Below are 27,287 nucleotides of genomic sequence, written 5' to 3'. Positions count from 1 at the left end.
GACAAATTTATTCATTGTTTTTTCCAAGATCCAACTTTGTTATAATGACTCTAACAAAGAGAAGAACATAGTTTATCAATCATAATGTTGTTTAAAATAAGCTTCTCTTTATCCTTTTTGTGTGGTTGTATGCTTAGAAATGTGTGTTTGCATGTGTGATTGGATGAATAAAAATGAATCTCTGATTATCTAAGGTTGTAGAGGTAATTTGGTTTTATAATTAGGGCTTTATATACCCAAGTTTGAAGTTCCTATGTTAAAGCATGAGTTGTTAGAGCTTTGTTAAAATAATTAGAATTTCAAGTAAGACAAGTTAATTAAAAAAGATAGCACCTTAGAATGAAAAATCTAGATTGTGTGGGTGTAGCTCGGTCACAATGATGTACTTTATGTATGGATATATTGATGTAAATTTTTTTATTTGTTGTGTTTTGAAATGTAAAAATATAGTAACATGAGAGTAATGAGAGTAATGAGATTGAAATGGTGATTTGATATCGTGTCTCGATAAAGTGATTAAATTGTAATTGGACTTCGATGACATATGTTGTTATTTAAATACTTTATGAAATTAAGTATATGTTATGTTTTACTTGGTTATTATAGAAAATGGTAGAAAAGATTTAGGGGGCAAAGTAGTAAAATGATAGAGGGGCAAAAGGGTAAAACTATATGTGCATAAAAAAAAACTAAACAAAAGATCGAGTCTTCACTGTGTGAGTTTTAGAAAGAAGAAGAAAGGAAACCTGATGGTTCCCTTGGAAATAAGAGAGTAGCCTAGGAAAATACACTAGCTAGTGGTATGATACAATCCAAGCCAACAAGGAGATGACCAAGGACTCAAATTACCATTCACACTATGAGAAGTCATCTCAACTTTCAAGTGAAGACCCCACCAAGAATCTAACAGACATCACCAGAAGGAGAAATGGGCAAAGACCAGAACATCAAATGTTCTTCCTTCTAATCTTCTTAATAATAAAACAAGTTATAAATAAATTGGGCTCACTTTAGGGCTCCAAATAACAAGATAGGCTAGAATAGGTGCCTTTAGCATAAATAAGAGTGTTCATAGCGAAATGGGCTTGTTTCAAGCCCACTTTTTTATGACAAGGCATTTAGGTTTAGGATTTTTTACCTATCTTCTAGAAGAATAGGCTTTATGGTGTGGCATTGACTTAGTCAATGCTTAAGGCCACACCTTTCTTTTGTTTCCCATCCTACCCTTGCTTCTTGTTTTCCAATGCACCATCTCCTATAAATAGGGTGTCACACTCCTTGTATTTTTCATGTTGAATTTTATAGAAGAAGGAAACTTTGCACAAATTGTGTGAGGCTAGTTTGCTCTAAGCATTAGGTCTTATCTTGAGTGAGTTGAGAGCTCTCAAGTGGCGGCCCTCTACACTCATCTTGGAGAAACCACACTCTAAGTGGCGTGTCCAACTCTCTTCCATCACCATAAGCTTTCTTCCTTCATCTCTTCTACCATTTCCATACGTCACTTATCATTTATGCTTCCTATATTTGTTTTGCTTCATCTTTTCCTTTCGATTTCCTTCATGTTATCATGTTTCCTTTCATGTCTTTTACATTCCACACCATACATCATTCTCACCTTATAATGTGTTTTTCCTTTTGTCTTTGGAAGTGAACTTTCACACTTACTTAACCACTTGCTTAAGTTCGTGTCCAGTGGAGATCTTCTCTAGGTTTCACCTTATATTTGCTAAAATCCAAATCATAAGTAAAGTGTCACCTCTAAAATGGAATCATCTAAAATCAACTCACATTATGATAGAACATCTTGTGTCAGGAGAAGATGCCCAATCCGAGTCACTAAAGACCTTAATGTGTACTTTAGATTCACTGTTAAAAAATAATCCATGTACAAGATTAGCTTTGATGTAGTGTAGAACGTGTTGTACAACTTGTTGATGATGAACTATTGGTTCTTGAACAAATTGGCTAAGGAGTTGGACAACAAAGGTTATGTCAGGTCTAGTGTTGGTGAGATATAGGAGTTTGCCAATGATTCTTCTATATGGATTGGGATTTTGAAGTTTATCTGCAGTTTCAAACAAAAATTTAGTGTTAGACATAAAAGAGTAAAACAAGGTTTACTTCCTAGCATTCCAATTTCCTCCAAGATGTCAATAGCATATTTCCTTTAACATAAATGAATTTCTTTCTTAGATCTAGCGACTTCAAGACCCAAGAAGTATTTTAGTTCACCAAGATCTTTTATCTTAAAAGATTCATTAGAAATTTTTTTATTCTTTCAATTTCTTGTAATGAATCTCCTGCAAGAGTAATATCATCTACATAAACAATTAAAACAGTGGGAGAATTTTTAGTTTTTCTAGTAAAAAGAGAATAATCAGATATTGATTGAGAAAACCAAAAGAAATAAGGAAAGAAGACAACTTAGCAAACCACTGTCTACTATCCTGTTTTAAACCATAAAGGGACTTTGTAAGTTTGCAAACTTGGTTTTGTCTTTCAGTTATTATCCCTGGAGGTGGTATCATATATACTTCTTCATCAAGGTCTTCATGTAAGAATGCATTGTCAACATCTAATTGATGTAAATGTCAATTTTTAGCTGCAACAATGGTTAACAAAAGTCTAACAATAGTAAGTTTAGCAACAGGAAAAAAGGTATCTAAATATTCAATCCCTTCAAGTTGGGTATAACCCTTTACAACAAGTTTGGCCTTATGTCTCTCAATAGTACCATCCGCTTTGTGTTTGATCTTGTAAACCCAGTTGCATCCAATGAGTGTTTTTCCATATGGTAGATCGGTACCATGTGTGATTTTCTTGTAGAGCTTTTGTCTCTTTATTCATAGCAGCAATCCATTTTGTCTGTCTACATGCTTATTCAAAAGTTTGTGGTTTAGTATTAGAGAATATAGCAAGAGTATAATTTAAATGTTTCTAGTCAAATGTTTATATGATAAAACTGATGATAAAGGATATAGGGTCTTAAAAATGTTTTTATCATATTCATTGACTATGAAACTATTAACCTGATGATGATAGTCCTTTGGGAAGGAAGGTATCTTCCTCTGTCTGGTGAATTTTTTCAAATCAGTACTTGTAGTTGTGTCATGACTTACTGCTTGATATTCTTGATTGTCTATCTTTTCTTCATTATTTCCAATGTCTCTTCTGTTGTTGTCCTAATTCTCATTGACAAAAAAAATATGATTTCTAGAATTATTTAACCTTTTATCAATGTCAGCAAAATTGATATTTTCATTAACTAGAGATACTAGTAAAATATCAATATTGTTTTGAGTATCATTATTTTAGTTAATATTAGAAGTATCATTACTATTCTTATAAGGAAATATATTTTCATAAACCATAACATTTCAGTTGATAAGGATTTCTTATTTTCAATATCCAATAAAACATACCCTTTTATACCTGATTTATATCCAAGAAAAACACACTTTCTAGACCTGGGTTTCAGTTTAGTACGATTATTGCCAAGACTGGAAGCAAAACAGAGAGATCCAAAGACTTTTAAATCAAGATAGTTGGGGAAATTTTATACAAAAGTTCATAAGGAGAATTTTTTTTTCCAAACAACCGAAGGTAATCTATTTATTAAGTAAATAGCATGTGCAACAGCATAAGACCAGTAAGATTTAGGTAATCCATATTGAAAGATAAGACTGTGAGTTTTATTAAGGATGTGTTGATGTTTTCTTTCAGCAAAAGAATTTTGTTGAAAGGTTCCAACAGATGATCTTTTATGCAAGATCCCAAGTTTATCATATAATTCAATAAAGTCAAACTCCTTACCACTATCAAACCTTATAATTTTCACATCAAGATTAAACTAGTTCTTAGCATACATGACAAAATTTCATAAAAGGTTTCTAGTCTCAGTTTTTTATTTCATAAGATATATCCAAGTGTGTCTAGTATGATCATCAATAATAGTTAAGAAATACCTATGCCCATTAATAGAAGGAACCCCAATAGGATCCCAAATATCAACATGAATCATATTAAAAGCATTTAAAGATCATGCATTACTTTATGAAAAGGGAGTTTGTGTTGTTTGCCAAAATGACATGTATCACAAGCAATTTTAGAAACAGAGGACACATAGCGAAAAAATCTACAAATGTATTCAATAGTTTTGCTGCTAGGATGTCTTAATCTGTAATGTTAAAGATCAACATTGTTTTTGTTACAGTTAAGAACAGTGTTAAGCACACAAAAAAATTATTTTCGAATCCAATGTGAAAATCATGAAGATAGTATAATCCTTTATACAAACCAACTTGCCCAATCATCTTGGATGAAATGTTGTCCTGAATCTGACATTTCTCAAGGGAAAAAATTAGTTTGCAATTTAAGTCTTTAATCACTTAGAAATAATATTGAATGAAAATTCAGGAACATATAAAACATTGAATATGATTAATGTTTCAGAAATTTGAACAATTCCAGCATAATGAACAGTAATGAGAGATCCATTAGGTAATTTTATATTTATAGGTTTAATTTTGTAAAGAACAGTTAATTGATTTTTTTAGATAAGTCACATGATCTGTAGCACCAATGTCAAGGATCCATGACTTCTTACCTTTTGTTGATGTTTCAGTTGTAGCAGTCTTATGATTATACCTTTGAATCTGATTGATACCATGACTTGTTGAGGATTATAATAGTTGTAGGAGTCTTTACACTTGATCAGTAGTAAAGGAATTTCTTCCAGTTTCTTCTTGCTTCTTGTTTTGTAGAGAGTCACTCTTTACATTCAGATTACACGTTCTATCTTGATTAGTGTTAAACTGTTCATTCTTCTATTTGTACCATGAATGATACCCATGTTTAGAGTAGTACTCATCCAATGTATGATTTGTTCTATGACAGTAAGAACACTCTTTTAATTGATTATTTTATCTTCCTCTGCCTCTTCCTTGGCCACGCCATGCATTTCCCCTTCCTTGAGTCTTCCAAAAAAAATGATTCTCATTCAGATTCTAGGGTTTCCAAGAACCTTGTTCTTGTTGTTTCCAGTTGACAGATTTTTCATTGGTATTCAGGAGAACCTTTATGTCTATAGTGGCACCTTTGAGTTCTCTTTCTTGCTGGAGAACTAGTGAAAAAAATGTTTATATTAGGGGGAGGATCCATGAGTAGAATTTGACTATTAACATTATTGTAGATCTCTCCAAGACCTTTAGGAAGCAAATGACATATTATGAATCTCTGTATTTAGCATAGATCTTTTACAAAGCACAATTACAAGGAACACGACAAACACATTTAGGTATAAGTCTAAGAAATTCTAGCTTTTCACAAATAATTTTCAAATTTGTAAAAAATTTATTAACATTTCTTTCTCCCTGTTTTGTGGAATGCAAATCTTAGAGCATATATGAGATCCGAAAATGATCTCTTTATCTCTCTCTCAAATCTTCCCAAAGGTTTTGAGCAATGTTTATATACACAACACTCTCTGCAATCTGTGGTGATAAGGTTCTTGATATCCAAGAAAGAACCATTACATTACATCTTTCTCATGCTTCAAAACTTGAAGTACTCCTGTTGGGTTTGGGAATCCTGCCATCAACAAATTTAAGTTTATTCTTGGATAAAAGAGCCATTTTCATGTTTCTACTCCTTGTATGATAGTTGGTTTCATTAAGAGGTTGGATAAAAGAGTCATTTTCATGTTTCTACTCCATGCATGATAGTTGGTTTCATTAAGAGGGGGAAAGATAAGAACCAGTCCTGGATTTTCTCCATGATGGAAGTCGTAAGGACTAGTCAAATTCAAACATGGATCCATTGCATCAACATTAGAAGTAGTTTCTGATGAATTAGAATCCATTGTTCCTCAAGAAAGGATCAAGAAACAATAAAGAACAAGAAATCAACAGCAAAAGTAGAGCATGCTTTGACCTGCTATGATACCATATAGAAAAATGGTAGAAAATATTTAAGGGCAAAGTAGTAAAATGACAGAGGGACCAAAGGGTAAAAATATATGTACATTAGAAAAAAAAACAAAATCGAGCATTCATTGTGTGTTTCAGAAAGAAGAAGAAAGGAAACATGATGACTCCCTTGAAGAGCAACCTGCAGCGATTACAGAAGGAGAAGAAAAAATAGCAATCAACAAGGCAAGAATTGAAACTCTTCGTTTTTATTTTTGTTATTGTTTTTCACTTGTACAACAAAGAAGAGCATGTCCCCTTTTTATAGGGTTTACAAACTTAAAACAAAATAATTAATTGTGTAACCGGTACTCTCTCAATAGTTATCCTAGATTGAGAATGAATGGAGCATGAAATGTAAAATTTGATCCTTTTATGTTTATGTAGAGTGTTGTAAGTTTGAATCAATTTGGCCTTTATTGAGTTAGAAAATAGTTAGATTTTACCCGTTTTAAGGTTAGAACATGATAGTGTTGGTTAGAACATGATAGTGTTGAATCTTTATAAATTTGTTTGGTGTAGATGTTATAATTGAATATGAATTATAGACGTTTAAAATATAAAAAAAAAATATCATGAAAGTTATTGAATTAATTATAGTGTTATCCTTTTTGTATGATTTCTATAAATAAATGGATGATGTGACGATTGGTTTAGGTTTTCGTATTTTTCTTTTTGTAACCCAAATATAACATTTATTTTCTTTATTTTCTTTTTAACTATTGAAATTTATATATTTTAATCTTTACCAGTTAGACCCTTGTTCTAATTTTTTTCGTTTATTTGATAGTTTGATATTTTATGATTTAGTATTTTTTATTTTGTTTATTATTAATTTTTTTATGATATTATGGATAAATAGAAATGAAATCTATCAAATTATGATTATAGAAAAGGTTATCCATTTATTAAAAATAATACTAACTGTTGTCTAAATTATAATAAATTATGTGGGAATAGAAACTAAAAAATAATATTTTATATTTAATCTAACTCATAGAATTGAATTAATAACTCAATATTAATTTTATTTATTTATTTAGAATTAACTAAAAAGCTTAGTTAATTTGATGGTTTTGAATTTTAACTTAAATCAAACTGATAAGTAAACAATATTGTAAAATTCATGCACAGATAAAAAAAAAGTGGCAATAATTTATTAGAATTGATTTAGGGATAAAAATTTGTGAATTTTACATGAGATTTTAATTATAACTAAATTTCGTCGCAGTATACACAAAAAATAAAAATAATTATTTATAATAGTTAAAGTTATACAGCATCTTATTGTTGTGATACGTATTTTATTATCTTTAAATTAAAAAATATTGTTTTATTTTAATTTTTAATAAATTTTATTTTCTTTAAAAATTTATTTTTATAACTATACTATTATTTTCAAAAATTAAATTATATTTTAATTTTATTTTATATTAATTTGATTCATGGAAAATATAATAAAATGATTTTATTTATATGATAAAATTATCATATCTAAAAAATATTTATCCCCCATGCTTCAAGAGTTGCATTTGCATTTCAAGTATTGTTCTAAATCAAAACATTTTCATATTTCATGTGATGATAAAATCGTCTGTAATTCATTTTAGTCGTTCTAAATTTCATCGACTAATTTTATTGTAAAATATTTATTTTTAAATTTCAGTGATCACTCTAGTCAAAATGAAAAAAAAAAAGTGTGCCTATATTTTTGGTGAAACGTTAATAATTTATTTTTATATTAAATTTACCGACAACTTTTTTTCATTATAGCACATTACCATATTACACTAATTTGATAGTTAACAAAAAGAAAAATTACACTAGATAAACTCATTCCTGTCCGATAAGTACGTTAAAAAATATTAAACTACAAATTAATGACGAAAGCAACTGTATTTATTGATATTTAATCCTAATTTTGCAATTGAAAATGTAATTTTAAGTAGTTTAGATATGATTCAAACAAATGACTTTGCATATTGATCCTTAAAGACATATTATAGCTTATTAATCGTACTTTTTCTTAGGTCTTTACAAATCTAACTCTTTCATATGCCTTTTCCACTGTAAAAATCTATCAGTAAAATTTTAATGTATCTTTTTAACCATACAGTTTTATTTGCACTTTGATGGAATTGAACTATTTATTTTTTAGCATTTCCATGCCTTTTTCTTGTAGTTTTATAGGTATAAGAAAAGTCTAAATTATTTAAAGGTTGGATACATATCTAGGTATGATACATATATAATTTGAAAATCTATTATAAATTCTGAATTGTAAAATTCAAAGTTTATATTTTGAATTAAAAATATAAAAACATATTATAAATTATATAATATTTTAAATTTAAAAATATATTATGAGTTATGCATTCTGAAATGAAACATGTTTCTAGATTATGTAGTAAAAAAACAATTCAAATACAATTCATAATGTATTTTTAAATTATAAAATTTAAAATATATTTTTAGATTGCCAAATTTAAAAATATATTTTATATTAAATAACCTAGAAATTCAGAATATATTTTGCGAATCAAAATTTATTTTGAATTACAAAATCCAAAAATATTTGAATTGTATGATCTCAGACATATTTCCGAATTTCGTGATCTAGAAAACAAAAATAGACATTTAGACCTTTCCAACACCATAAGGAGGTGCAGGAAGAGAACATTAGGTGCAAAAAGTAATTTATCTTGGGAGTAACTTAAATGGCCCATGTATCCTTAGGACCCAAATTAAGGTACCTTTTATACAAAGGCAGTTTCTTCCTGTACCCTACATTTTTCTTCCTGCACCCCCATAATGTTATGCAAAGACGAAATTGTCCAAATTATTTTTTAAAAACCCTAAAATGCACTTGAACTGTATTTATTTTTTTGCATTATGGATTATGGAATCCGGAAAAATTTCGGATTGGCACTTCCAGTAAAATTTCGAATCCACCAATCCATAATTTAAAATATGCATTTCACCTTCAAAAATCCACCATTCAAAAATAACATTTTGGATCCATCAATCCACAACAGAAATATGTATTCTGGATTCAGAAATCCGTAATTAAAAAAAAGCATTCCGGATTCACGAATCCGTAACAGAATCAGGCTTCCGGATTCAGCATTCTGAAAATCAATAATTTATGCAAAAATTGCTTCCGGAACACCCCCTCATCCGAAAAAAAAAATTGAGTTCTGGATTGATGAATCCATAGCACACTCCCAGATCCCTATTTCCGGTAACCATGCTGCCCTTTTTCAAATAAAAGATTAAGGCCAGTTTTGGGATTTAGAAAATTGTGGGGGTGCAGGAAGAAAAATGTAGGGGTGCAGAAAAAAGAAGCCTTATACAAATTTGGACTCAGCTCACAAATAAGGCCCATAGTTTTCCAAGGTGATTCTGCAATGTAATTTCTTTGGTCCAATTTCTTGCACCCTTTAATTTGTGTGGACCAATCTCTTTGATTTCCTAATGGAAATTTCATATGTAATTTTCATATTTTGGAATATTTTATTTATTTTGAAACAAGAGAAAATGTACAGAAAAATTTAAAGGATGTTAAAAAATTTACGCTATTTTTTTTATGTGGGGTTCACAAAAAGGTGTCACCAAGGATTTTTGAACCCTCAAATATGAAAGAAGTCAAAGTGATTATTTATTTGTTGGAAACTTTTCCTAAGCTTCCACCATGACTGGTTATTAACATAGAAACAGTGACATGCATTGATGATATGCCATATTCTTCCTAGATCATTATAGGATTCAAACTCTACCTTAATTTTTCTTTTCTTTATTAATCATGTTTTAGAAATAATATTTTTATTTTCTTCTCACTTTTATTTCCATTTCTTCTCGTTTGAAGTACGTTTCTCTTTACTCCTTAATAATGTTTAGTTTTTCGACAGAAAAAACCCTAATTATGGTTTGAACAAATAAAATGTACTAATTTTATTTTCTCCTAATATAATTAATTAATAAATAACTTGTCAAAATTTGAAATAAACAAATGATAGTATTGTTTTTGATAACTTTTTCTAGTCCTTGGAGAAATCTCCTAAAAAAAGCTATACTTATTATAAGGTAAAGTGGATATGAAGGTTATTTTGGAATATCTAATGCCATGCATAGAAATATTGTCTATGTATTTTTACCCTTTTGAATTGAAGAAAAATGTTCTCTTTTGTTAATGATTTAAACCATGAATTAATATAAATTATTTGGAATATAATTTTTAAAATAATTATTGTAAAACTAATACTTTTATCAAACATAATTATTTATAATTAGATAATAGTATAATTATTTGAATTTATCAATGCATTCGAATTAACTATCATTTGTAGTTATTAAGAAATGAACTTTAAGCCTAATCGAGACGATCAAGTCATGCGTGAAACTATATATTATGGATGGTCCGATAACGGATGATTTGATAAAGTCAACATACTCTCATTAGGATAGACTCTAAATGACTCTGATACCAGTTTTTATCAACAAAAAATAAATGAATTAAAAGAGATATTTTAGGGGTGTTACAACCCTTAAACAAAATCCTACACCCTCATACCATATTATGAAGTGAACTTTAAATATAAATCAACTTTATAAAATAAGATTTATACTTATTTATATACTAAGAAATATTTTTATCTCCAAACCATAGTCACCGTATACAATTCTTTTATCGAAAAATTGAAATGGCAAAAGGTTTATTGACTTTCTACCTGCAAATGGCAGGGGTTGTCGAATTCTAGTTCAAACCTTCTCTCTCAATAATATATTATAATAGGTTGCAATATTAGCCCTTCTACTATGAATCATCTTTTAGAACTCATTTATTCAAATGATGAACACTTAAAATCAAAATTATGATATATAATACAAATTTATAGTGGATATAGAATGTATTCATCAATTGCGTTTAAAATTTTCCTTTTCTTCCTAAATCATTAGAAACATTATTAATATTTATTTCAATAATTTCACAATTTACTGAATGTTTCATGTACTCATCCATTACAAGGAGTTTCCACAAGCAGATGAATAAGATAAGTAGAATCTGTAGGAACTAATGGAAGGAAATAAGAGAAGGCAAAAGGTTGTAGCAACTGATTGAACGTAATTGTACAAAATTGCAAAACTGATCTTATTCATTTTGATTTACTCAATCATATATATAATAAAATTACAATTACTGGAAGCTATAAGATAGGATGCAATATAACGGTAAAATAGTTTAAGGGTAATAAAATCAGAATTAATAATAATAAAATCTGAATAACCAACATCCTCCCTTAATTCTGATTTGGAACAACCTTTCCAATTTGAGTCATGATATTGTTTTTCTCAATTGCCATCAATTTTTCATTCATAGCCTTTTGCCATTTGGGGTGTTGAATGGCATTGGCAAGTCTCACAGGTTCTGATTCTGCAAGAAAAGCAAAGTGAACCAAATCTCCGTTGTCATCAACTTCATCATCAAGATTTACTTCGCAATCTTGAAGGTGTACAGGTTGTCGTTGCTGTCTTCTTGGTCGCTCCATCATAGTTGCAATTGGAGTTGCAACTTCAGGTTGAATTACATCTTCAGGTTGAACTACAGCTTCAGGTTGAATTGTAGGTGCTTCAAGAGTGACTTCATCTTCCACATCATCGTTCAAAACGTAAATATATCGTTTTTTTCTAATCCATTTCAGTTGTTGCATTCCATTGCCATTCCTCATCTTCGGCAAATGTAACATCACGACTAATAATCACCTTCTTTGTCATTGGATTATACAGTTTGTATCCTCCATTTTTATAACCAATGAAAATGGTCTTCACTGCCTTATCATCCAACTTCGATCTTGCTGTCTTAGGGACATGGACATAAGTAATGGACCCAAATACTTTCAAGTGTTGCACATTGGGTTTGATTCCATTCCATGCCTCAATCGGAGTTGTGTTAGGAACACTCCGAGTGGGTGATTTGTTTATCAAATATACCGCACATGTTACAGCCTCAGCCCAAAAATAATTTGGCATACCTTTCGCTTTAAGCATGCTCCTCGCCATGTCCATGATTGTTCTATTCTTTCTCTCGGCAACTCTGTTGTGTTGAGGTGTGTAGGGGTAAATTATGTTATGTTGCAACCCAAGTTCTTCACAGTGCCTCTTGAATTCATTAGACTTGTACTCACCTCCTCCATCACTACGCACCATCTTAATTTGTCTGTCACTCTCTCTTTCAACAAATGCTTTAAATATTTTAAAGCAGTGGAATACCTCATCCTTGCTCTTCAATACATAAATCTAGGTTTTCCTTGAAAAATCATCAATAAAGGTTAAAAAATACTTATTACCTCCAACTGATGATATGTTCATCGAGCCACAAACATCTGTATGAACAAGCTCCAAAGGAAATTTTGCATGCCAAGACTCCTTAACAAATGGTATCCTGTGATTCTTTCAAAAAATGCAAGCCTCACACAATTGATCAGGGTGATGAATATGGGGTAAACCATTCACTAAATTTCTTTTGGAAAGATTTTCCAAACTCTGAAAATTTAAGTGCCCAAAGCGTAAATGCCATAACCACGATTCATTATTCACTATTGCATTCAAGCACTTGAAATCACCCATTTGAATATCTACTGGAAACATGCGGTTTTTTGATAAAAAGGTTTTAAGAATCAAATTACCTTTTTTTATCAAAAATTGATAATTTATTTTCAACTATGTGCATCTCATAACCCTTCTCATCCAGTTGTCCCATACTCAACAAATTACTTTTCATATCAGGTACATAGAAAACATCATAGATGTACCTGTGATCACCATTCTTCAATGTGATAAGAATTCGCCCTTTTCCAGTCACCGGAACGAACCTGCCATCACTGAATTTCACTTTTGTGCGAAATGAGTCATCCAAATCTGCAAACAACTCCTTCTGACCACACATATGATTTGTGCAACCTGTATCCAAATACCAAGTCTGATTGTTTGGGGTTTCATTTGATGTGGTTGTCATTAGTACTGTATGATCCTCTTCATTTTGTATGTGATTACTGTCTTCTTGAGCACAATTGGCAGCATGATTATCATCTTTTGATCTGCACTCATTTGCATAATGGCCACGTTTATGCAATTATAACACTCAACATTTGATTTATTATAAATGTCTCCTCGTCCTCCGCGACCACGTTCCCCGTGCTAAACGCCTCCATGATTCTGGCCACTGATCTTTGCTGAAATAGCTACCATGTTTATGATAGGAGCTACCAATTGAGGCTTGTGCTTGTAAAGCCTGTTCAATTGGTTTTTCAATCTTATTGTCATTCATCCGCTGCTCATGCGCTCGTAGAGAACCAGACAATAACCTTACTGTCATTTTTGAAATGTCATTGGCCTCTTCAATTACGACAACATGTCAAATCTGGGAGTTAAAGACCTCAAAATCTTTTCCACCTTTGTCTGCTCCGAATGTGTTTCACCATTGGTCTTCATTTGATTTGTCAAGGCAATAACTTTATTTATATAGACATCAATAGTCTTTGTGGTTTCCATCTGCAACAGTTCATATTGGCGTCTTAGGGTTTGAAGACGCACCCTTTTGATCTTATCTTCACCTTTATAATTAGTTGACAAAATGATCCAATTCATTTTGATTTACTCAATCATATATATAATAAAATTACAATTACTGGAAGCTATAACATAGGAATACTAACAGACTGTAAAATGACCATTAATGCAATATAACGGTAAAATAGTTTAAGGGTAATAAAATCAGAATTAATAATAATAAAATCTCAATAACCAACAAAATCTTATCTTATTGTATGATTTATTCTTCTTAGAATCTAATCTTCTTTATTAGGGATTTAAATGGCATTATTTGATAGGAGAGAAATACTTATTCTCCTTTTCACACCTATACCTTCACTATTGTAAGAAATACAATTAGTGAATGAGTTCATGTTCTGGAGTTATATTTGCATTTTCAAATTTAATCTTCTATATCTGTAAATTATGTTCTATTTTTTTTTCTCATTTTCACGATTTTGTTGTAATTTTACAATTTTTCATGTAATTCATGGAGGTATTGTACACTTAAAAAAATAATTAAACAAAAATTAATTTTAGAGAAAAAAATAATTAGTTATTATATTAATTAAATTAGATATTATTTTATATATTAAAAAATTATTGATAAGTGTTTGGTGCAATAATTGTTGTATAATGACGTACATTTGTTTTGTCTGATATGTTTGTTTATATATATAGTTTGTAATGGACTATATTATTGGTAAGTCGTATTTAATGTGTATAATCATAAAAATGGAATTACCTGATTTGTCGCACATACCTTTTTATCTTGAGGTTTATATCTTAGCTGGTTAAGGGACATCCGATATTAGGTGTTACCAGATCATCTGGCCCCAACCGATCTGCACATAACTTTTCTTTTCGACGAGTTCACAATGGGCATTCTCTAGATGCTCAATGTGGCTCCGACTCAGCTACATCCAAATTCTTAGGTCACATTACAAGCCTTTTGACTTGTTTGTAATTTGTTTAATCTTTGTCCTTCTCCCCAAGCTTTTCCTCATTATTATAGTTCTCACCCGTCCAACCCTGTGAGTTAGTTGTCACTCACAAGTCGGTCGGGTAACATTCTTTTTGTTCCCTTTACCTCCTCATACAAAGACTTCAAGGGTAAGTTTTTAAAGTCCTTGTAAAGCCGGAGGGTAGGGAGTACTTTTATGATGAGAAGGGAACTCAATTTCCCTTTTATTGGACCAAAACCTCTACTCAGTATAAAATTTGGCCTCGTTCGTCCACGAATGCCGAGGACATGGAGATCTTCATTGTGTTTGATGACTTGTCAAGTAGGCTCCCCACCCGAAAGTTGTTGGCAGTATATTGGTCGTCTCATGTTGGGTAGATTTTACTAGTAAGCTAGCATTTACTTTCATCTCGGTCGATTTTTACCTTTGCTATTTTTCATTCTTTTTGTAAGCATAATGGTTCAAACCAACCCTAACGTTCAAGTAAGTGTTTGGTATTCGAGATGCAATAATTGTTATATTAATAATGTAATTTTACTTTGTCTGATGTGTTTATTTATATAGATTGTAATGGACTATATTATTGATGGACCATATTTAATGTGTATAATCATAAAAATAAAATTACTTGATTTGTCACACATTCTTTTTTATCTTGAGATTTTTACCTTAACCAATAAGATGGCCTTCGATATTGGATGCTACCAGATCTTCTAATCTCGATCAGTACAATTTTTATTATTAATAAAAAAAATAACTAACTTTTAAATTCTTATCTAATTAGTAAAAGTTTTTAGATACCAACATGTTATTGGAAAATGTATCCTTATATATTAAGTGGGGTCAAATCACAAGTTTTATTAGAGTTTAACTGGACATTGTTGATGGGGTTAAAATGATAAATCATGTTTCTGTTTGAGAAAATGAACACATTCAATGAGATGTAATATACTATGATATGTTGATTATAAAGTCTACCCAAGAGGAAATTTTGAAAATGAAAGAGAGTTTTGGAATGAAGTGACTTCAATAGGTGTCATTCTTGAGTTATCTCAAGATATTGTGAATCCTTCAATAACAAAACTTAACAAATGGTATGACGAATGTAGAGAGTTTATTAAAAGAAACAATGATGTTATAATGTAAGTGATGATTGATCATGAGAAAAAGGGGTTATCCAATATAATAAGGATTTTTTTATTTACATGAATGCTTGTCTGGTTCTTCACAAGATTTTAAAAGTAACATAAGGACTTAAATAGAAGACAATAAATTACTCATGGACTGATTTACATAAAAAAAAAATTATTCAAACACCTATCACTTAGTATCTCAATCTTTCAAGTGTCAATATTTATTCATTGTGTCTATAAACCATGTAAAAATTGAAAAATGTGTCACTATAACGATACATTATTCAAGTACCTATCAATTAGTGTCTCTAAATCCTAGGGACCAAATTTTGGTTTTTTTACTCAGTAAAAAAATATTGATTATTTGATAGAGTAGAAATGTGGAATTTTTTTTATATAAAAAAAGTATGACTCTTACATACAGAAATATTTGTGTACATGATTTTTGACAAAAACGTGTTGTGTAAACTATCTTATGTGTTTGAATTTAAGTTGAAACACCCAAAATTAACTTTTAGCTTCATTAATCAGTTTACCAATATATTTAATTTTTTTCCAGATCCAGTTAAAAGTAAAATTCACTTCAAACCGTAGTTAACTTGAACTTGACAATGAGTAATTTTTTTCCACTCAAGTTGAGAAACTCAACTTAATCTCTTTTCTTGATTAATTATTACTTTTTTTAGTTATATAATAATATCATTATTTTATTTTAATTTTCTTCCATCCAACAATATATTTTTTATTTTTATTTTTGACCTAGATGCTTCATTTGCTTCTCATCACTACAAGAAAATCATGAAATAGTTGGTATATTGACTAAATTAGATACCATTTTAAAAACTAAAAAACTTTTGATTTTTAAATTAATTTATATTATTGTTAAATGATTTTTAAATTGGTATCTAAATAGCTATCAATGTTTTTGCTACCAAATTTGAAATATAAATAATTAGTAGCTAAAACTTTATAACTAATTAGATACCAATTTAAAAACTATTTAAAAATAATATAAACTAATTTAGAAGTCAAAAAAAAATTTAGTCACGTCTCTAATTTAATAACTATAACAACTAATTATTTTTTATCTTTAAAATTTGTTTATATTTCATAATTTTTATAAGAAAGGTTGCAGAGTGTGCATGTTCCACTACACATCCCGCAAAATAGATGCCAAAGTGGGAAAACCATGACCTCACCAACAAACCCTCGGAAGAACTCTCATAAGCTTTTTCCAAATCAAATTTTTTTTGTAATACACTCTTTCTTACCCTTCTTACTTGTCATATAATGAAAACGTTCTTGCTTAAGCTGTGTCTTACTATTTGCAACAAAACTACACTGTATAGAGATGATTAAGGCACCATAAAACCCTTAACTCTTGTGAGAGCACTTTGGTCATGACAGGTATTGAAATGACCTTACACATATACATCTACCATTTTTGCTGTAGTCAATATAAAAGAAGATTAGGATTTGAAGATCTTCATCACATCAACCACTTACCACTATTCCATGCTTTTCATTTCACAACCAAATATGATTCTCGTTAAGTTGTATCCAGTTGTTCCATTTCTATCATTCAAAACATTTGTACCCATTCACCTGTCCTTTTATTCTAATTTTTTTTTATAAAGTTACTATAAAATTTTACTATGTAAAATTAGTATAGAATGTTACTCTAAAATCGTAATATATATTTAGTTTATAATATGTATAAATTATGTTGATGATTAATGTATATGAAATATTATAATTAATTTTTTTTAGTTATAATATATTGTTATTTATTACAACAAAAATATCCGAAAGATTTTCATTTCTAATGAATCATAGACAAACTTGTATAAGAGATTAAAATATTATATTCAATTTTTAAGATATGAACTTCAAATCTAATTCAAGTTCTAATCAATGTGAGACTTTCGGTACATCTCATATGAAATCCTCCAATTCGTACATGATACTATATTTATGGATGGATAGATAATGGATGACTTGATGTTGATGTCCTTTATTACAACAAGAAATATATGAAAGATTTTCATTTCCAATAAATTATAGACAAATTTATATAAGAGATCTTAAGATTATATTTAATTTGAAGAATTGAACTTTAAATATAACTCAACCTTTAATCAATAAGATTTTTGTTGGAGATCCCACGTTTACTAGAGATGAGGACAATTCTTTGTATATAAGTGGGTGCAAACCTTACCTCATGAGCCTGTTTTATGAAGTTGAATTAGATTTAAAGTTCACTTCTTAATAATTTTCAAATAGACTCTAATGACATATTAAGGAATGGACTTTAAACACAATTCAACCTTATTGATTCATAAGATAAGTTTGCACTCACTTCTATACTATGAAACTCTTAACTCATTTGATTTCAAAAGTATGAATATGAATTTAAAAGAAAAATGTGAAACTAAGAGTTGGTCTTGAATATTACTTTTTGACAGCGAGGAGGAGATTGACAATAATTTAGAAAGCACGAAGCATGCATCTTCTTGTTGTTGTGGTTTAGTTGGAGAAAGTTGTAAATGAATGGATTAAATTAAGTAACAGAAAGTTGTAGAAGTTCATAGCCTACTACCCCAAACAATCGTTATCAAAAAGTCAAGCACAATGTTTGGAAGTTTCATAAGGTGCAATTGGGATAGTTACCGAAGACAGTTGTAGAAGTATGAAGCTATGAAGCTATGACATAGAGTTCCCATTAATTGAATTAGTGGGCTAATATGCCAAACGCAGCTCATCATGTCAAGTTGTTTAACCAATTAATGCTATGCGCCACAAGCACCCTTGTCGGCTCCTTATTTATGCTCTACACATCTTCTTCATAACCCACACCCCAATCATCACCACAAAACCATCATAACTATAACTATAATTATTATCTTCATACTACATCAATTAAAGAATACATATTTCATAATATATCCATCGATGTAAAATTCTGTCTTAGAATTATACTTAAAATCTACTTCTTAATATGATATCAGAATCATCTCGAAATTATCTTAACGAGAATTTGTTGATCAAGTCACCTACTAAAAATTATGACATTTTATAATATATATATATATATATATATATAAAAGTGGATATAAATATCATCTTATAGATTGTTTTATAAGATTCACTATAAGAAAATCATGATATAGAAACCAATTTTTAGAAATCAAAATAATTAGTTACAATAGTAACTAAATTAGAGACCATTTTAGAAACTAAATAAAAAATTGATTTCTAAATTAGTTTCTACTATTGTTAAATAGTTTCTAAATTGGCATCTAATTAGTAATCAAGGTTTTAACTACCAATTATTTAGTTTCTAAATTTGGTTTTTAAAACCTTGATTGTTAATTAGATACCAATTTAGAAACTATTTAACAATAATATAAACTAATTTAGAAACCAATTTTTTTTTTTTAATTTCTAAAATAGTCTCTAGTTTAGTTACTATTGCGACTAATTATTTTGGTCTCTAAAAATTGGTTTTTATTTCATGATTTTCTTGTAGTGATTAAATTAAACTTAAAATTCACTTCTTAACAAATTATTTACAAAACTTTTCTAAATCAACTAATAAGCAACATTTAGACCTCGTTTTCATTGCTTAGCTGTTTTTTTTAACTCACCACGTTGTTTTTTTGCCTTTGTATAGTTTGACTTTTTATCATGATAACTTTCTTTACTCACTCACTCATTCACACTGTTTCAGGTCGTGGTTTATCAATCTTTTTTCCTTTTCACCAATCTCTTGCTTCATTCTCTTAATATCTACTAATTACAAAGATCATGGTTTTGAATAAAAAAAATTAAAAAGATCGTGTTATTAATAATCCTTGATCAATAATTGGGCTATTGTTATATAAACACGTGTGGCTAGATCATTCTTTTAGTCCTGTACATTATGTTATATTATTCTACTCATTTAATTATGAATTAAGTCAGTTAGATATGCGTTTACAGCAAAATAATAATAATTCTTATAATTATTCCGGTAGAAATTTAAAGATGAAATAAGTAGCTTGTGTCTAGAATTATGAATATTAAATATAGCTTTAAATGTTATCAGTTGAGGAGTTTTATTCCCTAATAATTATTTTGTTCTAAGTTACATCACAAAGATATATCATTATTTAATTCTATCCTAAAAGGGAATAAAGCAAAGGTGAATAAATTAGAAACTGAATAGAAAGTAAGAGCAAATCATATGTGAAGGAGATTATCCATAAAAAGACCAAATTAATACTTAAACAGGTCAAAACATATCTCTTTTGTACAAATAGAAGACAAAAATCAACAATTGAACACATTTTTTAGCCTTTAAAAATAATCGGGAATGTGACATCATTATTATATTCAATCACTATGAATTTAGGGTTACTGGTGATCTAGGATACATGATGAAATCCCTAACAATATTTTAATTCTAAAATTTGTCCCAAATAAATTTTTTCATCTAATTGAAAAACTAGTGAGTTTCTACTTGGTAACAAATGTTATACACTACTACTGTGAGAAAATACTGAGTTTTTTCTACTTTGTAACATTTGTTACATACCACTACAAAGATAATCATAAAATAAAATAAAAATAAAGACAAAAAATAAAAAATTTTAAAGACAAAAAATAATTAGTTGTTATAGTAACTAAATTAAATACCATTTTATAGATTAAAAAAAATTTGATTTTTAAATTAGTTTTTATTATTGTTAAATGGTTTTGAAATTGGTGTCTAATTAGCAATTAAAGTTTTTTCTACCAAATTTAGAATTTAAATAATTAGTAAAAAAACTTTGTTACTAATTAAACATTAATTTAAAAACTATTTAATAATAATAAAAACTAATTTATAAAATCAAATTTCTGTAAAGTGATATGTAATTTAGTTATTATAATAAATAATTATTTTTTGTATTTTAAAAATTGGTTTATATTTTTTTTAATGTACTAATATATTTCATAAATAATTTAAAGGCTAATAAATTCAAGTGGTTGTCTAATTATGAATAAAAAACAAAAAAAAAGGTTGAAAAATGATGGGCAATGAAAGGGAAACTGTGCACGTGCATTCAGAAACTGCCCAGATAAAAGCTGTTATTTCTTCTCTTTACATATTATTGGACACGTGAGAATCAGAAAAGTAGAGTTTAACAAAAAAAATGTTTTTTTAATGTTACATTATTTTTATATCTCTCTTTTCATTTTCTTCAAAGAATAAAATAAATATTAAAAACTCATTTGAGTACAATTTTGTCAATGAAAATCATGCTTCCATGATAAATTTTATACACGATATTTATAGGATTCTCCAACAAAACTAGTTGAGTTGGGATGGTAAAATGCATCAAAATATTTTGAGAACAAAACACTGCATTTTAGTAATAAGCATCTAAACTTTCTTACATCAATTAATAAATTGTGGAAGTGTGAGAAATTAAAAACATTATTTAATGGAAACATGGATTAGACACAACTTTCATACTTATCAAATATTCAAACAAAGATAAGTATAAAATTTTACTTTAGAAGTAACGATATGTTTAATCAAATTTACACTTGATTTAACCCATTACTACCACTACATGTAGGTACAAAGTCTACTAAAATATTATAAATATAAATAGGTTTTTTATGTATAAATTATTCATTTATTATACAATCATTATCTTACTTATATCTCAATTTACTTAAGGTATACATTCACCTTCCAAACTAAAGAGAAAATAAATAATACATATTAAAATAAATGTAAACAAATAGTGTGTAACATGATAAAGATAATGGTCTTATAAAATTATTTATATCTTGAAAGCATTTTTTGAAGACACACCCATCAAACAAAAGAAAAAGAAACACATTGAATAACAAAGAAAAAAACTTGTCACATAGTAAAAAAACTAATGAATCTCAATTCTTATGAAAATGATTAGTTATTTTATTTTAACTATTGCAATTGTTTTATAATACATAGAACATTTATTTTGGTCTTTATCAAAGATTTTTTTATAAGAATTAAAAGTAAATAGAATATAAATATTGTCTAGTGATGGGAAAATGGAGGATCAAAGTCATAAAGAAGTGCACTTTGGAAAAGGTTTGATGGTGAGGTATTTAAATCAGATTTGGATTCTCCAAATTTCATGATAACTTATTTAAATAGGGATCCTCATTTTGTGGAATTTGGCACCAACGTCATGCCTATATTCCACCGCCCCAAAATCCTTTCTTCAATTCATCTTCAACTTCACTATATATTGTTTCTTTTATTTCTTTTAATCTCACATATTAAAATTAGTTTTTCTTAATATTTTATCCTTTTTCATTTTAGCTATTAAAAATTATTTTATTCCTTATATCCATATATTTCATATGTAAGTATTATCAAAATATAAACATGTTATTAAATATTTTATTATAAAGGTACCAGATCCAAGTTATCATATAAAACTTGTAATTAATAGTTATATATACGTGATTTATTTAGAATTAAAATTTTTTGTTAATCAATTTCACACAGTTATTTTTTAGCTCTTTAATTTTTTTTAAAAATAATCATCCAAAAGATATACTTTTTATTTTTTATATTTTTTAAAATTAGTCCTAAAAAATTATGTTAGTCTTTTTTTATACACTCTGTTTGCTTAATGTAACATCTCTAATTTTATATATATATATAAGTAATATCTAATTAACATGTTAATATATACAACTATCTCATAATTGTATCTCAAAAAGATATCCCTCTTCATAGGGATATTAATATTTACACACAAAACAAAATTCACAAACAAAAGATTCAACATAAAAGCATCTAATTTCTCCAGTTGCTCATTAAGGAGTTTTATCACCTCCCGTGTAAATTAACACGATCATCACAAATTAAAGAAACAAAAACAAACAAATAACAGGTAAGCTAGCTATATAAAACAAAATTCTATAAAATTTCAATTTGAAATTTATAAAACATAAATCATCAAGTCTCATACAAATTCTCAAATCATCAAGTGTCTATTAAAATTCAATATTCATTTTTCACATGTCAGACTTCTACTGACTCATATAACATAGACACTTTACTCTACTTCTGGAAGACTCGTGTATTGAAATTAACATCCAGAGACCTACACATGTCATACTACTACTGTGAAATCCACACAGCCACGCGCATAATTATCTTAGTATCTCATCCACTCATATGACAGGGTAAATTCATATGACCTGAAAGACCAGGTTCTATTTCAAACCCCAGACAAAATCATAAGAACCTCCATCGACTCTCACCAACTGAATAACTTCATTTATGTGATTTCATTATATCAGTAGAGTCAGGATCGTCTCATTCACAGGATACTTACAAATCAATACACCCTAACAACAATCTCAACACGGTATTTTCTTTTCTGAAAATACTATGTCTTGATCTTACTTTCACATCATTTCACACTTCATTTAACACATCAATACATCATACAATCGTAACATACAATTTAAACTTTCTAACAATCCAAATATATCCAAGAAGTTACTTAATAATAGTAATCCAAAATAAAATATGCTAAAATAATAATAATAATAGTAATATCCATATATGTATGCAAAATTTTGGATTGATCAAAAATATTTTAGGTTGATCTAAATGACACCAAAGAGCACCATAAATTTTGGATTGATCGGAAATATTTTAAGTTGACCTAAATGACACCAGAGAGCACTAGAAATTTTTGGATTGATCGAAAATGTTTTAGGTTGATTTAAATGACACTAGAGAGCACCAGAAATTTTGGATTGATCGAAAATATTTTAGGTTGATCTAAATGGCACCAGAGAGCACCAGAAATTTTGGATTGATCGAAAATATTTTAGGTTGATCTAAATGACACCAGAGAGCACCAAAAATTTTGAATTGATCGAAAATATTTTAGGTTGATCTAAAGGACTCCAGAGTGTACTTAGAAATAAAAAAGTTCATTCTATAGCTGAAAATTCCTCTAAATCAACATCAAACAACCAAAAATCAACAACATTATAATTTTATAACAGCAATCATATATCAAATTTCACACTCAAATCTCAGTCAATTACTAATATACTTAAAACAAACAATCCTGGAAGAAAGTTTGAGACTGGTGACCACGTCACCCTCACATCCAGATCTTCTAACCTAGTGTTCTATTGGAAAATAAGGCTAACTTTCCTTACCTGAAATTTAGTAGATATTCACTAAGAGCTCCAAAACCACCAAAAATTCAAAGGTAACTTAACCTGCACCACAAAGTCCTAATAAAAAATCTAACTATATCACTAAGACCCTAAGCTAACATAGATTAACCTTGAAGCTAAAAGAGTCACATGCAAAGCAAGGACAAAAACAACTTGACAAGTTCAAAATTTGACTCAAAGAGAAGAGCAAAAATGAACTTACTCTATCATAGATTCTAATCAGACAGTGTTGTAGTACTCATTGTCAGGAGTCTGATGGTGGACTCTGATCGTCAAACTGATGAGCGAGGAAGTCAGAATCTTAGAGAGAAGGGAGAGAAAAGGAAAAAAACTTTCTAGAGAGATAATGGTTATTTTTAAAATGAGACTTGAATAACTGAATTTATATTTATATGCCCTTTTTATTTTAGATAAAAAAATATTCAGGAATCATTTAAAATATACCAATTCTACTCTAAAGTAATTTTCTAGACAGTTAACTACTAAACTGAAGACATATCATCAATCGCACCTTATAACTAATGTATTCATTTAAGAGGAAGTTTTTCTACGCATAAGACTATAAAACGAATAGTTCATTATAATTGGGGATGGAAAAAAATTATATTCAGCCCATTTGTGTGCATATTAAATAAATATCGTTATTCAATATCTAAGAGTAAAAATACATGTATTTTTATCACTTTAATGAGATATATACGAGTACCATGATATTCAATTTTAGATACTTCTAATCATAATGAATTTTATTTAAATATTTTTAAAAATTAATTAATTAAAATAAAATTATTGATAAGATAAATATTACTCATAGAAGAATGATTTAAAATTTTTATATATATATATATATATATATATATATATATATATATATTAAACTTATGAAATTGAGGTTGATTTTAAAAAGATTAATTTTTTAAAATTTATGTTTTATGTTCAAATAATTTAAATTTAATTTTTTATTAAACGTAATTTTATCTGTACTAATATTTTATCATGTAATTTCATCTAAATTATACTTTAAAATTGATTTTTTGTTTGAATTAAATTTTGAAAAAATGTTTTTAAATAATTTTAATTGTATTAAAAGCTATTTTTTAATATAATATCAGAATATTTTGAATCTCTCATAATAAAAGTTTGTTAAATTATTTTGTCATCCTACACATCAATATATAATCTAATATAAAAGTTGACACTACTAGATAGTTGTATTTGAACATTAAATAAAGATATAATTAATTCATAGTATATAAGTGATGGTTCCACTACATCGTTGTTTAAACAAAGCCTAAAAACAGTGTAATCACCTTACAAGTTAATTTTTCTAAAATTGAGTTATTTTTGTAGTTATTTTTTAATAATAATCATAAACTTAATAAAAAAAAATTATGTGATGCTCCATCAACATCCAAGTTACCTATATAAAGAAAACATAGATCCCCTCACACTCTTGGGAAACAACCTCAGTGAAGAAACTATGCTCCCCCTATTCATTCATGTGTGTGAAGCTTTTCATTAATTTTCTCATATTTTTCTCACCATATTGTCTCACCTGCTTGTAACATCCCAGAAAACAAACTTTTGGGAAGTAAGTTGTGAATAGAAGCAGGTATTAGTCTCATAGCAGGAACAAGTTGAGCCATGGCATGCACGGCAACACCAACCATATTAGCCACAAACTCATAGTATATATGCAGTACTTGTTGTCCCCTTCACAGGTACGTACACTGCACTTCCATATGCACAAGACCCGTGTCTTTGCTTCACTTTTTTGTCCCTTAACGTGTTATTCACTCTGCTGCAAACCTCTTCTGTTTATTCTTCTATACGTTCTATAGATTTTTATAAACTGCATAAATTATAAATGTGCTTATACTTTTAATTTACTCTTATCTCAGACAGAAGCCAAAAATATATCTCATTCACTCAATAATTACACCTACAATAAAAACATGATTTTAACAAACTTTTTATTCATTAAAATTGCTTCAAATCTACAAAATTATGAGTATTACACAAAATTTACAAACAAAAATATAATTTTATGGTAATATTTGAATTTGTAAAATAATAGAATTCTAATTAGTGAATGAGATTACGAATTATTGGAGATCTCACATCATTTACTAGAGATAAGGACAATTTATTGTATATAAATGGGTGTAAACCTCACCTCATGAGTCGGTTTTATGAGATTGAGTTAGGCTTAAAGTCCACTTTGTAATATGGTATCAGAGCCATTTCGAATTTATCCTGACGAGTGTTTGTTGGGCTTATCAGGTCACCCGCTATTGGATCGTTATCGGATCACCCATAATATATTATCCCAGCTGTCACTCTCGGTGTGAGGGATGTGCTGGAGATTCCACATCAACTAGAGATAAAGATAATTTATTGTATATAAGTGGGTACAAACCTCAACTCATGAGCTGATTTTATGGAATTGAATTAGAATTAAATTACACTTTGTATAACCAACATCAATTCATCTAAGATATACATGCTTAAATGTTTTTACCACATTACTAAATTAATTGAGCATGATACCTACGTGCAGAAGACCTCCAGCATGTTGTTTGGTCCTAATATGAAGAAAACTTTAAAAAAATAATTAAAAAGATTTTGAAATAAAGTAAACCATGTTTTTTTATGTGAAAGAACCAAAACTATCATTATAAATAGGAATTTTCGTTTTCAAATGAAAACATTATCTTTCATGTATTTTTTTCATTTTTATTAAATTGTTTTTCTCGAAAAACTCGTGTATTCGTTTTTTAAAGTTAATTACATATTTTTTAAAGAAATATTTTTCAAATAGTAATGTATCACACTGCAAGAAAATTATGAAATAGAAACTAATTTTAGAAACAAAAAATAATTAGTTGGTATAGTGACTATTTTAGGGATTAAATAAATTTTTGGTTTCTAAATTAGTTTATATTATTGTTAAACAATATCTAATTAACGACCAATGTTTTTGCTACCAAATTTAGAAACTAAATAATTGGTAGTTAAAATTTTGGTAACTAATTAGATACTAATTTAAAAACTATTTAACAATAATAGAAACTAATTTAAAAATCATTTTTTTTACTTTCTAAAATGGTATCTAATTTAGTTACTATTTGCAACTAATTATTTTGGTTTCTAAAAATTGGTTTCTATGTGATGATTTTCTTGTAGTAATAAAAGAATTTTCAATTTATTATTTAGTATTTATATTGATTTTTTTTCTTAAATATATCACAAAACATTTTTTAGTAATAAATGTATATTTCTAAATTTTATAATCTATTTATTTATATAATATAAAATTAATATATTAGGATTGGATATACCCATTCCTATTTTATTTGTTATGAAAGTTTAATTAGGTTAAATTGATATTTATTACT

At 28.3% G+C, this 27,287-nt stretch overlaps 1 protein-coding gene across 1 annotated transcript; it reads right to left on the bottom strand.

Annotated features, from left to right (window-relative positions):
• Nucleotides 1-1,784: 1,784 nt before the first annotated feature.
• LOC137808990 (uncharacterized mitochondrial protein AtMg00240-like) lies at nt 1,785-25,559 on the bottom strand. The gene is made up of 2 exons (XM_068610134.1): nt 25,445-25,559; nt 1,785-2,065 (listed from the first exon to the last, which is right to left on the bottom strand). Exons 1-2 carry the CDS (start codon nt 25,557-25,559, stop codon nt 1,785-1,787), a joined length of 396 nt encoding a protein of 131 aa, XP_068466235.1.
• Nucleotides 25,560-27,287: the final 1,728 nt, after the last annotated feature.

Source organism: Phaseolus vulgaris, chromosome 2 (genome assembly GCF_000499845.2).
Source record: "Phaseolus vulgaris cultivar G19833 chromosome 2, P. vulgaris v2.0, whole genome shotgun sequence".
Taxonomy (NCBI): Eukaryota; Viridiplantae; Streptophyta; class Magnoliopsida; order Fabales; family Fabaceae; genus Phaseolus; species Phaseolus vulgaris.
This window is presented reverse-complemented; position numbering and strand designations above follow the sequence as displayed.